Below are 14,437 nucleotides of genomic sequence, written 5' to 3'. Positions count from 1 at the left end.
TCGAACGGCAGTCAGTCGGCAGTCAGCAGAAGTAAAATAAGTAAAATACAATCCCAGTTCAGTAATGCAGGCAGTCCCCGACTTACGGCCGCAGTTGAACCCCCAAACCTCCGTCGCTAAGCGAGACACTTGCTAAGTGAGTCGTGCCTCTTTTTTTACTGCAGTCGTTAAGTGAGTAACACTGTTAAAGTAAATCAGGTTTCGCCATTGATTTTGCTTGTCAGAAGGTCGCAAAAGTTGATCACATGACCCCCGAACACTGAAACCGTCATAAATATGAGTCGGTTGCCAAGAGTCTGAATTTTGATCATGCAATTTATGGGGCAACGGTCTTAAAGGATGAAAAACAGTCGTAAGTCACTTTTTTTCAGGGTGTTGTAATTTTGAACAGTCACTAAACGAATGGTTGTAAATGGAGGATTGCCTGTAATTATTGTGGGGCTCTTATCAGGTGGTATTTATTCAAGAGTTTAGGTCAGGGGTGTCCAAACTTGGTCCCTTTAAGACTTTTGGACTTCAACTCCCAGAGTCCCTCAGCCAGCAAAGCTGGCTGAGGAACTCTGGGAGTTGAAGTCCAAAAGTCTTAAAGGGACCAAGTTTGGACACCCCTGGTTTAGGTAGTCCTTACGCCCACAACTGAGCCCAAAGACGCTTGCTAAGTGAGCTGTGCTCCTTTTTACGGTCTTTCTTGCCACGGTTGTTAAGCGAGTCACTGCCGTTATTAACTGAGTAACATGGTCGTTAAGTGAAGCTAACTTCCCCTCAGGCTGTAAGAAGCCTGTTATTAGAACACAGCAGCCTGCAATTACTGCAGGTTCAAGTCCCACCAGGCCCAAGGTTGACTCAGCCTTCCATCCTTTATAAGGTAGGTAAAATGAGGACCCAGATTGTTGGGGGGGCAATAAGTTGACTTTGTAAAAAATATACAAATAGAATGAGACTATTGCCTTATACACTGTAAGCCGCCCTGAGTCTTCGGAGAAGGGCGGGATATAAGTGTAAATTAAAAAAAAAAAGGGATCACGTGACCTCCGGGGACACCAGAGCCGTCATAAATACGAGTCAGTTGGCCAAGCGTCCGAATTTTGATCACGTGACCATGGGGGGGGGGGGCGTCGGTGTGGGAAAACGATCCTAAGTCAACTTTCTTCAGTGCCGTTATGACTTCAAACGGTCACTAAACGGAACGGTTGTAAGTCGAGGACTACCTCTCATCATTGTGGGACACTCTAGAGCAGGGGTCTCCAACCTTGGTCCCTTTAAGACTTGTGGACTTCAACTCCCAGAGTTCCTTGTCTCTGGGAGTTGAAGTCTACAAGTCTTAAAGGGACCAAGGTTGGAGACCCCTGCTCTAGAGCTGAGTTTACAGGTAGCCCTTGACAGGTAGTCGAAGAGGTTGTAAAAAAATGCTTTTCAAAGCCTCTGATGATCAGGCAACTCAGCTGGGATCGCCAGAGGAGCCTTTTAAAAGCATTTTTTTCCTACAACCTCTTATGCCGAGAAAATGCTTTTAACAGGTTCTGATGATCTCAGCTGAGCCACACGATCATAAAAGTTTTGTTTAGTTTTTTTTTACTTTTAAAAGCATTTTTTTCAGCTGAAGAAAAAATGCTTTTAAAAGTGAAAAAAAAAAACAACCTCTGATGATTGCCTGGCTCAGCTGGGCGGGGAAGGGGGAGGGATTTTTGCTACCGGTTCTCCGAACCACCCGCAGCCATCGCTACCGGATCAAAATTCACACAGTTGGCCATTGACTCATATTTATGACGGCTCCAGTGTCCCCGGGGGGGGGGGGAGTGTCACATGATTTCCCCTTTGACCACTTTCTAAAAAGGAAAAAAATTAGGGAAAGGGGAACCAGATTCAATTCAAACAACCGTGTCAACTAACTTCCCAACTGCGGTGCAAAAAAACACCACCATTCCCTTAACAAACGTCTCACTTAGCCAACAGAAATTTTGGGCTCCACTGTCGCCGTACGTCGAGGACTCCCTGTACCGTACATTTGGCCAGGGAGTGTGGCTTTGTGACCTCTGCACAGAAAACGGTGGACAAAGAAAAACCAGGACGAAATTTCCCGTCGGCATATCAAAGGTTACTGTCGCCTCCTCGGTTCAAACTGGCCGCTGAGTTTTGCACAAAACACTTTTAAGTCCTTTTTTGCAGTTGCTAAGGGTATTAAATAGCCCTTCACCTTGGGTTGTTGCCAAGATGCACAAGAAAAATGGACCTACGGGAAAAAAAAACCTCCCGGGTTGCTGGGATGTTGCTAAGAAACACATTTTCTTGAGCGTTTTTTGGTTTTTTTTTGCAGTGGGGCTGTGGGTCTGCACCATTGTGTGATCGTCTCAATTTTTTCTGATCAAACCCCTGGAAAAAAAAAAATTCTATTATTTATAGCCTCTCCCCTTCGTGTTCTCATTAGTTGAGGGTGGTGGGAAAATTGGATGCCTTTTTTCAAAGATTTTTTTTTCCAAACTGGAGGAATGACGGGGGGGGCGGGAAATCGGGCAAAGGGGAGGCATTAACCCCCATTCCAAACAAACTTGGTTTGTATGGGGAAGGCGGGGGGGGGTGTCTCTGCGGCACCGTCCATCGCTCTCTTCAAATAATCGGGACGAACTCATCGGGTCTTTTTTCCCCTAATGGGGAAAAAAAAAAGTACAATTTTGCATTATCCGGCTAAGTCTTCTATGTACAAACCGTTCATTTAGTCACCGTTCAAAGTTACGACAGCGTTGAAAAAAAAAAGTGAGTTGTGGTCGGTTTTCACACTTAACGACCGTTGAAGCATCTCTATGGTCGAGTGATCAAAATTCAGACAGTGGCAGGTATTTAAGACAGTTTCACTCTTCCGAGTCTGCATAATCTGCATTTAAGACCTTCCCAGCTAGCTTTGGGCCAATCACCAGGAGATGGTGAGTTCTAGCCCCAGCCAGCTGGGTATCTTTGAGCCAATCACTAGGCGACAGTGAGTTCTAGTCCTGCCTTAGGCATGGAGGCCAGCTGGGTGACTTTGGGCCAATCACCAGGAGACTGTGAGTTCTAGCTCCAGCCAGCTGGGTATCTTTGAGCCAATCACTAGGCGACAGTGAGTTCTAGTCCTGCCTTAGGCATGGAAGCCAGCTGGGTGACTGGGCCAATCACCAGGAGATGGTGAGTTCTAGCCCCAGCCAGCTGGGTATCTTTGAGCCAATCACTAGGCGACAGTGAGTTCTAGTCCTGCCTTAGGCATGGAAGCCAGCTGGGTGACTTTGGGCCAATCACCAGGAGACTGTGAGTTCTAGCCCCAGCCAGCTGGGTATCTTTGAGCCAATCACTAGGCGACAGTGAGTTCTAGTCCTGCCTTAGGCATGGAAGCCAGCTGGGTGACTTTGGGCCAATCACCAGGAGACTGTGAGTTCTAGCTCCAGCCAGCTGGGTATCTTTGAGCCGATCACTAGGAGACAGTGAGTTCTAGTCCTGCCTTAGGCAATAAAGCCGGCTGGGTGAGTTTGGGCCAATCACTAGGAGACAGTGAGTTCTAGTCCTGCCTTAGGCATGAAAGCTAGCTGAATGGCTTTGGGCCAATCACCAGAAGACAGGGAGTTCTAGTCCCGTCTTAGCCATGAAAGCCAGTTGGGTGACTTTGAGACAAACACCAGGAGACTGTGAGTTCTAGCCCTAGCCAGCTGGGTATCTTTGAGCCAATCACTAGGAGACAGTAAGTTCTAGTCCCGCCTTAGGCAATAAAGCCGGCTGGGTGACTGGGCCAATCATCAGGAGATGGTGAGTTCTAGTCCCACTTTTGCCATGAAAGCTAGCTGGGTGAGTTTGGGCCAATCACTAGGAGACAGTGAGTTATAGTCCTGCCTTAGGCATGAAAGCCAGCTGGGTGAATTTGGCCCAATCCCTCTCTCTCTCTCTCTCTCTCTCTCTCTCTCTCAGCCCAACCCACCTCGCTGGGTTGTTGTCGTGTGGAAAACAGAAGGAGTCAAGGCGTATTAGGTATGTTCCCCCTTGGAGCCCCTTCTAAAGTAACGAAGGCAGAATAAAAACCGAATAAATGAATAAAGGTGGTAGCTTCTGCCGGATGCTGTAGCCATTATAAGCGAAACACATTTTGTTTTCCCCCCTATAAGTAGAATCCGGAGCAAGTCTCGCCCACAAGAGTTTGCTATAATTATGGGGTGCTAATCTGAACCTTGGTTTTTCTTGCCTTGCTCTTTTGAGACGTCAGGAAATTGAGCAAATATTTTACTCCACCCCCGCCCCCATAGCCTCCTTTCCAGATCTGCTAGCACAGGGGTCTCCAACCTTGGTCCCTTTAAGACTTGTGGACTCCAACTCCCAGAGTCCCTCAGCCAGCAAAGCTGGCTGTACTAGAAGGCCAACCCTTGGCCTCCCTCCAAGCGGTAGCTCATTTCTCCGAGATCCTGGATGAAGCGGAATCTTCCTTTCAACTCGGTCCCTTCTTAGGATCTCTGCTGATCCACGGCCACCTTCTCGGATTATTGAGCTCTCAAGAAACCCTGCCAGTCAAGGCATGTCGAGGCGCAAACGGCTGCGGAGAGCAGCACGAATACTCCTTGGCAGAGGCGGCTGGCAGGCTGGCAGAAGTAGCTGGAATGCATGGGGCGGGGGTGGGGGAGGGGGCTGTAGGCATTCCCCCTTGACCCACTTGGAGCCGTCCCCAGCCTGAGGAGACGGGGAGAATGTGCAAGCAAAAAAAAAAAAATGTTTCCAGAAAGGAAAGCCACAAAAGATGAGGGGGAGCTGAGGTTTACTTTGCGTTGTGTTGCGTTGCAAGCAATTGCATTGCGTTGCAACCAGTTGCGTTGCGTTGCAGCCAATTGTGTTGCATCTCGTTGCAACCAATTGCGTTGCAGCCAGTTGCGTTGCGTCGTGTTGCAGCCAATTGCGTTGCATCATGTCGCAGCCAATTGTGTGGCGGGTTGCAGCCAATTGCATTGCATCATTTTATTGCAACCAATTGCGTTGCGTTGCATTGCGACCAATTGCGTGGGATTGCATTGCAGCCAATTGCGTTGCATCGTGTTGGAGCCAATTGCATTGCATCACATTGCAGCCAATTGCATTGCATCACGTTGCAATCAATTGCGTGGCATCACGTTGCAACCAATTGCGTTCCCTTGCAACCAGTTCTGCTGCATTGCAACCAATAAGTGTTGCATTGCGTTGCATTGTGTTGCAACCAATTGCATTGCATTGTAATTCATTGCGCTGCCTGGCCTGACCTGGCCATTGTGAATCTTGCATCCATTTAATTCTCTCTCCCCCCCCTCACTCACCCCCCCACTTATCGTTTACAGCCTGGATCCCAAATGGCTGTGTCTTCTTGAGACGTGCCGGCCCTTGTGGTTAAGCTGGGTGGGAACCGGAGGCGCCTCGGCCTCAATTCACGTCATGTTCCCTTCAAGGATCCCACGGCCATGGGTTGCATAGTCTGGGGGTGCAGAAGCTTTGCCTGTCTCTCATCTCTGCGGCATCCACACTCGGCGCGTTGTGGTTTCGGTTGTTTCCACTCTGCAACGCCAGTCAAAAGTGTTGCAAGAAGGAAGAAGGAAAGCCAGATTAACAAGAGTTGGAAGGGACCTTGGAGGTCATCTAATCCAGCCCCGGGCCCAAGCAGAAAACCCTGCAGCATTTCTGACAGATGGCAGTCTAATCTTTTCTTGAAAGCCTCCAGTGATGAAGCTCCCACAACTTCCGAAGGCAACTTCTGTTCCATTGGGTTGATTGTTCTCACTGTCAGAAAATTCCTCCTTATTTCCAAGTTTTCTCTCTCCTTTTTCAGTTTCTATCCATTGTTCCTTGTCTGGCCTTCGGGTGCTTTGGAACAGGGGTCTCCAACCTTGGCCACTTTAAGCCTGGTGGACTTCAATTCCCAGAATTCCCCAGCCAGCTTTGCTGGCTGGGGAATTCTGGGAGTTGAAGTCCTCCAGGCTTAAAGTGGCCAAGGTTGGAGACCCCTGCTTTAGAAAATAGCTTGACCCCCTCTCCTCTCTGTGGCAGCCCCTCAAATATTGGAACAGAGCCGTGAAGTTTATTGAGCGATCTAGAATATTTGAGTCTCTCTTTCTCTCCTTCTTTAGCCTCACGCACAGTTAGCTGACCAGAGTTCATTTAGTGACCGTTTTAATGAGTTTCGCCCCACTTTACGACTTCTCACAGTTGTTCCGTTGAAGCGTGGCATTCGTTAAGTTAGTCACCCGGTCGGTAAGTGAATCCGGATGGATGTTGCTTGTCCGAAGGTCACAAAAGGGGATCACGTGACCCCGACCCCCCCACCCCCACCCCGGGACTCTGCGACTATCATAAATACGAACCACTTGCCAAGCATCTTGATTTTCGATCATGCTGCAACGGTCATATGTCGCTTTTCCCCCCCCAGGGCCGTCGTAACTTTGAATGGTCGCTAAGCGAACCGTTTTAAGTCGAGGACTAAAATGTACATATTTTCTTTTTTATTATTATTAAACCTTTATTAACATTTAAAATCCTAAAATACAAGTTAAAATACCTCTATAACAAAAATACATCCGTAATAATTATACAATTCATTCTGACAGTACATAATTCTTAACTTTGCACATCTATGCCCACATATTCCTACTTAACCGACATAGTTTAAACACATTTTGTATCTTTATTTTATTCTACACATTCCTTATTTTTAATTTCTATCCATTGATAACCAATTTTCCCAAGTTAAACACTATTCCGAGTCTTCCTTATTATTTAATTCTAAAGTAAGTTTGTCCATTTCTGCGCATTTCAAAATTTTCCGGATTATTGCGCGGTCTGTTGGTATAGTGCAGGGGTCTCCAAACTTGGCAACTTTAAGACTTGTGGACTTCAACTCCCAGAATAAAGCTGGCTGAGGAATTCTGGGAGTTGAAGTCCACAAGTCTTAAAGTTGTCAAGGTTGGAGACCCCTGGTATAGTGGACATTTTAGCTATCCGTATTTTCATCCCGTTCACTTCTTTTCTTAATGCTGGGATATTTAACTCAAGGCTAAAAAACAACAAACCCGCGCACCCAGCTGAGCTCAGAGGAGGTCGGCTTTTATTTGCCGTATCATGCACCCTGCGTGCACAAACGATTCATTTATTAAACTCATCGACACAAACGTCCTTTGTGATAACGTTGGGGTTGTGTACTGTACAGTATGTGTTTTGGAGAAATCACGTGGAGCAAGGCTTCTTGGGCACGACGATAAGGCGAGGGGAAAAAATTGATAAATTTCTCGGCTCGATGGTTGAGAGCCAACCAGCATTGTTGAGAGTCAGGTAGCTAGCCTACAAGTTTAATAAGTTATAATAATTAATTATTGGAGCTGTGGGTGCTTCAACACAGGGGGGTTTTAAAGAAGAAGATTGGACAACCGTTTGTCTGAAACGGTGCAGGGCAGGGATGTCAAACTTGCATTGTCACATGATGTATCGCGACTTTTCTTTCCCCCCCTTTGCAGCGTGTGACGCATCCGGCCCCGCGGGCCACAAGTTTTGACAGCCCTGGTATAGGGTCTCCTGCTTGAGCGGAGGGGTTGGACTAGAAAACCTCCAAAGTCTTCTAATTCACTTTTGGTCCCTCCACCAAACTGGATATTGCATCGGGCTTTGGTTGTCAACGATATAAAAAAAGATGTTGAGACTCTAGAAAGAATGCAGAGAAGAGCAACTAAGACAGTGGTTCTCAACCTTTATAGTGCTGCGACCCCTTTAATACAATTCCCCCACGATGTGGCGACCCCAACCGTAAAATTATTTTCATTTTGAATTTATCGCGCCTGAAGCTAGCGATCTGAACTGCTTGCGATTGCCTTGAGGACGGAGGCATTAAAGCGGAGACTCCTCCCCTGTTAAGTTTATCGCGCCTGAAGCCAGGTTAGGCTAGCGATTGGGAGTGATTGCAGCTGGCTTGAGAGGGAGACATCAGAGCAAAGATTTCTCTCTTTTTTTAATTCATCAATGCGCCTGAAGCCAGGTTAGGCTAGCGATTGGGAGTGATTGCAGCTGGCTTGTGGAGTCAACCATTGGAGCGCGATTCTTCGACTTGCAAGTATACTTCCCATATTTCCGATGGTCTTAGGCAAATCGTCATTCGACCCCCAACGGGGTCCCGACCCACAGGTTGAGAACTGCTGAACTAAGATGATTACAGTTATAATTATAATTAACTGTAAATACACTATAACTGTGATAGCGAACTTATGGCACCGGGTGCCACAGGTGGCATGCGCAACCATATCAATGGGCACGCGAGCATTGCCCTAGCTCAGCTCTGGTGCGCATGTGCGTGCCGACCAGCTGATTTTCGGGCCTTCCGGACCCACTGGAAGTCGGGAAACACGCTGTTTCCAGTCTCCAGAGGGCCTCAGGGGGGGTGAGGAAGACCATTTTCACCCTCCCCAGGCTCCTAGAAAGGCTCTGGAGCCTGGGGAGGGCGAAAAACAGACCTACTGAGCCACCAGGCCATCACGTGCCAAAAGCAGGGGTCGTGCGGGGGGGATGTTGCGCACGCATGTGTGGGTGAGCGGGGTGCTTTGAATTATGAGTATGGGCACACACGCGACCCCTCTGCGCTCCCCCCCCCCGTTTTGGCACACGATGGCAAAAAGGTTAGCCATCACTGCAATATGTACTGCACTCGTTGCTCCCATGTAACACCACTGCTACGCAGTCTGCACTGGCTTCCTGTGGTCTTTCGGGTGTGCTTCAAGATTTTGGTTACCACCTTTAAAGCGCTCCATGGCTTAGGACCCGGGTACTTACGGGACCGCCTGCTGTTACCTTTTGCCTCCCACCGACCCGTATGCTCACACAGAGAGGGTCTTCTCAGGGTGCCGTCCGCCAAACAATGTCGGCTGGCAGCCCCCAGGGGCAGGGCCTTCTCTGTGGGAGCTCCCACGCTCTGGAACGAACTTCCCCCTGGCCTACCCCAAGTGCCTGATCTTCGGACCTTTCGCCGTGAGCTAAAAACATACTTATTTATTCAAGCGGGACTGGCTTAATAGTTTTATTAATTTTAATTGGGGTTTTATTGTGTTAGGGTTTTTAAATTTTTAAATTTTTTAAATTTTTAATGTCGGCCTTTTTCTAATATGCTCTGTTTTAAATTTTTTGTTTTAATTGTATATATTCTGAGTTTTTATCTTTTTGGCTGTACACCGCCCTGAGTCCTTCGGGAGAAGGGCGGTATAAAAATCTAATTAATAAATAATAAATACATAAAGAGAATGTAGAATATAGAATATAGATCTGACCTGACCTGACCTTGAATTGAAAGGGACCTTGGAGGTCTTCTAGTCCAACCCCCTGCTTAGGAGCCTGGAGACTAAAACATATGAAGAACAGTTGCAGGATTTGGATTTGGTGACTCTGGAGAAAAGAAGGACTCGTGGGGACATGATAGCAGTCGTCCAATATCTCAGGGGCTGCCACAAAGAAGAGGGAGTCAATCTATTCTCCAAAGCACCTGAAGGCAGGACAAGAAGCAACAGGTGGAAGCTAATCAAGGAGAGAAGCAATCTAGAAATAAGGAGAAATTTACTGACAGTTAGAACAATTAACAATGGAACGACTTGCCTCCAGAAGTTATGGGCACTCCATCACCGGAGGCTTTTTAAGAAGAGACTGGAGAGCCACTTGTGTGAAATGTGTAGGTTCTGCTTGATCAGGGGGCTGGACTAGAAGACCTCTAAGGTCCCTTCCAAGCTCTGTTCTGAATATAGTTCCTTCCAACTCTGTTATTCTGTTAAAAACATAGAAAACTGACCCAATGGTCCATTGAGTCTATCGTTTGAGTTTTTGGTTTGGTTTGGTTTTCTTTTTCTTTATAATTTTTAATTTTTTAGTTTTTAAACTTTTCGTCGGGTGCTAGATTTTAGTGTTCAATCTAATCCTTAATACTGCTTCTTAGTAGGCCTTCTTATTAATCCCCTTATAACTAAATCCTTCTTTATGGTTCTTTGCACAGTCAGCCAGATGTTTAGACTGGATTTTGACGACTTAAGTCTTTCCTAAGGACCTGCGATAGGCAGATGTTGTTCTTTGATGGCGTTAAAAGATGCCGTTGCAGGTTGCCAGCTATTGTGAGTCAAGCTGCCTTTTGCAATTGACTGAAGGTGTGAATCTGTCAATGCCAGTGATGTTCTAAAGGGTGCTCCAGATGTTTTGGGTGGCAAAACTGTTCGTGAGGCATATTTACAGACTACATGGAGTTCCAAGGAGAATAATATCAGATTGTGGAGTCCAGTTTACTGCTAAATTCTGGAGGGAGTTCCTGCGGTCCATTGGGTCATCCCAGGGATTTAGCTCCGCTTTCCATCCAGCCACTAATGGAGCTGCTGAAAAATTGAATGCGATGGTTGAACAGTACATTAGGCGTCATGAGGAATAATAACGTTTGAGAAACCTCAAGCCTCAGAGCTTTATTTCGTTGGGGGTGTTCCTTGGAACCCTGACATTGGGATTGTACCCAAGGAGCCTATCGCAATATTGATGCTACCTTCGCTTTCTTTTGCCACGGTCGTTCTATTTCTATTTTCAGATTTGTGCATTTTGTGGATTTTTCTTCTTGTCTACTCCTCAAAGGTACTTTCCGATATGTTATCTGGATTTTTTTTTTTAGTCTTTCTTATCGACAATTGTTAAAGTGTGGGATGTTATGCGACAGGTGCCTCTCTCTTTGGAGCAATGGTGGGTTTCACATTATGTTACTACCTGGCCTTCTGTGCATGTGCTTTGCTCGCTCGCGCGTCTTTCGCACGTACACCCGGCCTCAAAAACGTGCCTAAATAGTATGGCATAGAGCCGGAACGGGTAGGTTTGGGCGAACCAGTTTAAACCAGCTGAATACCATCTCTCATTTGGAGTCTAAAGTCCCAGAGCACTTGTTATTGTAATTACAGGTAGTCCTCCACTTACAACGGTTCATTTAGTGACTGTTCCAAATTACAGCAGCACTGAAAAATGTGACCTACAACCCCGTTTTTCACATTTATGACCCTTGCAGCGTCCCCATGGTCACGTGCTCAAAATTCGGAAGCTTGGCAATTGGTTCCTATTTATGACGGTTGCAGTGTCCTGGGGTCATGCGATCCGCTTTTGCGACCTTCTGATGCGCAAAGTCAGTTGGGAATCCAGATTCACTTAACAAAGCCCGATGGTTCACTCAACAAATGCAACGATTCACTCCACGCGAAAAGTGGCAAGAAAGGTCGTATCTTTTCTTTTATGTACACTGAGAGCATATGCACCAAGACAAATTCCTTGTGTGTCCAATCACACTTGGCCAATAAAAAATTCTATTCTATTCTATTCAAAGCGAGTCAAGCTCACTTCACAAATGTTCCACTTAGCAACTTAAGTTTTGGGCTCAATTGTCGGTGCCGTTGTAACTTTGAGTGGTCACTAAACAAAACTATTATAAGTGGAGGACGACTAGCTGTATATGAGAACGAAGATTTACAATTCTGTGTGTTGATTAGGTATTCAGGGTAAATGATTGGCGTCTTTTTGACTGGGAGTTCATTGAAATTTAAATGTATTATAGGCGGTTTGTAACATTTGTCGTAAGCCACCCGGGGTGGTATTGAATTGGGTGGTCTCAAAGTAGCTGTAAAAAATACATAACTCGTGGAGGCCGTCTTCATTTAGCAGCCACAGTTGGGATCAGCAACACGGTCATTAAGCGAAGCAGTCACTTCTCCACACAGTCTTCATTCAGCTGTCATTTGCTTTGCCAGCCCGTGAAAGTTGCACGTCGGAGAATCGGTCGTAAAGTGGGGTTTTTTTTTTCATCCCTGTCGTAACTGTAAACGGTCAGTCTCCGAGGCAGTCGCTAAACGAGGACTAATTGCTATATATAAATGCTCCTCTTTTTAAAAAATAAAATAACCTTTGTGTTTCGGTTCACAGCTGGTCAGCGAGAAGGTCGGCGGGGCTGAAGGAACCAAGCTGGATGAGGACTTCAAAGAAATGGAGAAGGTGTGTTAAGGATAACCAACTAATAATGCACGGAAAACGTGGTTTTGTGTGGTATGGACAATGTCTACATCAGGGGTCTCCAAATTTGTCAACTTTTTAAGACTTGTGGGCTTCAACTCCCAGAATTCCCTAGTCTTTCTCCTTGCCTGGGGAATTCTGGGAGTTGAAGTCCACAAGTTTTAAAGTCCACAAATTTGGAAACTCATGTTCGAAATCCGGGGTCACCAATCTTTCGGATCTCAGGGACCACTAAATTCATAATTTTAAATCCTGCGGACCACTAATACGATCTGCCTAATGACCAGCTGGATGGGTGTGGCTAGATGGTCATGTGACTGGGTGGGTGTGGTCAGCTTGATATCACTCATGTCGAAGGGCACCTTGCTGGCCCCTCCTCTCCTCTTCCTTCCTCCCTGCCCGCCCGGGTTCCTTGGGGTCCCAACAGGAAGCAATTCCTGGAGCTAAGCACCCACCATGAGAAAAAGTTGGCAAAACAGCTGGCTCAGTTCAAATTGGATCTTGCCGAGAAGGAAGCTCAGCAGAAGCACCTCACTGAGGACTAGGAGCATAGGCTTTCCAAGTAGAGGGAAGACCTGTGGGAGTATAAGGCCAGGTATTGGCACCTTGAAGCTCAGCGGGCTGAGATGGTCAGCCAGTTCCAGGCCATGATGCAGCTCTTCGCCACCAGTGACACTTCCCTCCAGACTTCACCCAAAGCCCCCCACCAGGAGGCTGAAGCAGACCCCAAGTCGGAATTTCTCTCCCCCTCCGACCCACACAAAAAGACCCCAAAGGGGGAGACTCTCTGCAGCAACACAAACGTTCATTGCACGTATCTGGCTGAGGGGCCATAGTTTGAAGACTCCTGATTTAGTGCAATATAAAAAAAGGCCAATAATTTTTCTGCAGGCCATTAGCATTTTCTCACAGACCACCAGTGGTCCACAGACCACCACTTGGCGACCGCTGCTCTAAATGCATGCGATATCTTTGGTACCTTCTAGCACAGTGCCCAAACTGAAACGCGCATGCATGTGTTTACACCGGAGCACCGGAAACCCAAAGACCAGCTGGCCGGCGCGCACATGCCTGGATTTTGGCTGGTTTTCGGGCTGGTTTTCAGGCCGTTTTTCGCCTATTTTCAGGCTGGTTTTGGCTCCAAAAATTCTGGGCGTTGAAGTCCACAAGTCTTAAAAGTTGCCAAGATTGGAGACCCCTGCTCTATAGCGTCATTTGGAGAGAGATTGATGCTTAAGCTTGAGGTAGATAATGTTTGAGATCGATAGAATAAGCAGAAAAGGCAGAATGAAAACTTCTTTGGCCTGGCAAATATCATTATATTTATTTATTTATTATTTAAATTTTTATACCGCCCTTCTCCGAGGACTCAGGGCGGTGTACAGCATCAATAAAACATAAATATCGAAAAAAATTTAAAATACAATATTCAGTTAAAAATCTAATTCAATACGCTGCATGTTAAAATTGTAGAATAAAAATACTAAAGATATTAAAACCCCTTAAAAAACCCCTAAAAACCCTCAGTATTAAAATTAGTCATTAGATCAGCCCCGCTTGATGAAAAAAAAAAAAAGGTCTAATATCTAATATTGTTCTGATAACAAGGGCATTCCAGGGCCGGGTGTGGCCACTAATACAAATATTTGCTCTTCAGGTAGGCAACCTGCATATTTTACCTTCACAATACACCTGGCGCCATACGCCAAAACACAACAGGGCCCCAGCCTGCTTATCTTTTGGGCAGAATTTATATTTCATATTTTTCATATCCATATTTCATAATTTAGTCTGCTCAAGAACCAGAGAATCTCTTTAGAATAATTCCATCATTCATGTCTTTCTTTCTTCCTTCCTTCCTTCCTTCCTTCCTTCCTTCTTTCTTCTTTCTTTCTTCCTTTCTACCTTCCTTCCTTCCTTCCTTCCTTCCTTCCTTCCTTCCTTCCTTCCTTCCTTCCTTTCTCTCTCTCTCTTTCTTTCTTTCTTTCTTTCTTTCTTCCTTCCTTCCTTCCTTCCTTCCTTCCTTCCTTCCTTCCTTCCTTCCTTCCTTCCTTCCTTTCTTTCTTCTTTCTTGTTAGTTTCTAACAAAATTGCAAAAATACAAAAGAAAATAGTAAGGAAAATAGAGGAGGCAAAAGGAAAAAGTTAAGGGAGGGAAAAGTGTAGAAAAAGGGAAAAGAAAGTAAAAACATTGACTAGGGGGTTGGACTAGAAGGCCTCCAAGGTCCCTTCCAACTCTGTTGTTGTTGTTGTTGTTGTTATTTTATTTACACAAAACGACAGTATACACAGCAAACGAGATAACTATGCTGGATTTCGTATCACAGATCAAATTATTATTACTATTACTATTACTATTATTATTATTATTATTATTATTATTATTATTATTATTATTATTATTATTATTATTATTATTATTATT

General features: G+C 45.8%; 1 protein-coding gene across 2 annotated transcripts in view; it reads left to right on the top strand.

The window, feature by feature from the left end:
• SH3GL1 (SH3 domain containing GRB2 like 1, endophilin A2) overlaps positions 1–14,437 on the top strand; it is a 93,425-nt gene that overhangs the window by 39,717 nt on the left and 39,271 nt on the right. For both annotated transcript variants that reach the window (XM_058163620.1, XM_058163619.1), the window contains exon 2: positions 11,926–11,994. In XM_058163620.1, the coding sequence (XP_058019603.1) occupies positions 11,926–11,994 (69 nt within the window). The remainder of the gene's footprint in view (positions 1–11,925; positions 11,995–14,437) is intronic.

The sequence above is a fragment of the Ahaetulla prasina genome, chromosome 1 (assembly GCF_028640845.1).
Source record: "Ahaetulla prasina isolate Xishuangbanna chromosome 1, ASM2864084v1, whole genome shotgun sequence".
NCBI lineage: Eukaryota > Metazoa > Chordata > Lepidosauria > Squamata > Colubridae > Ahaetulla > Ahaetulla prasina.
Note: the sequence above shows the minus strand (reverse complement) of the source record. Positions and strands in the feature narration are given on the sequence as shown.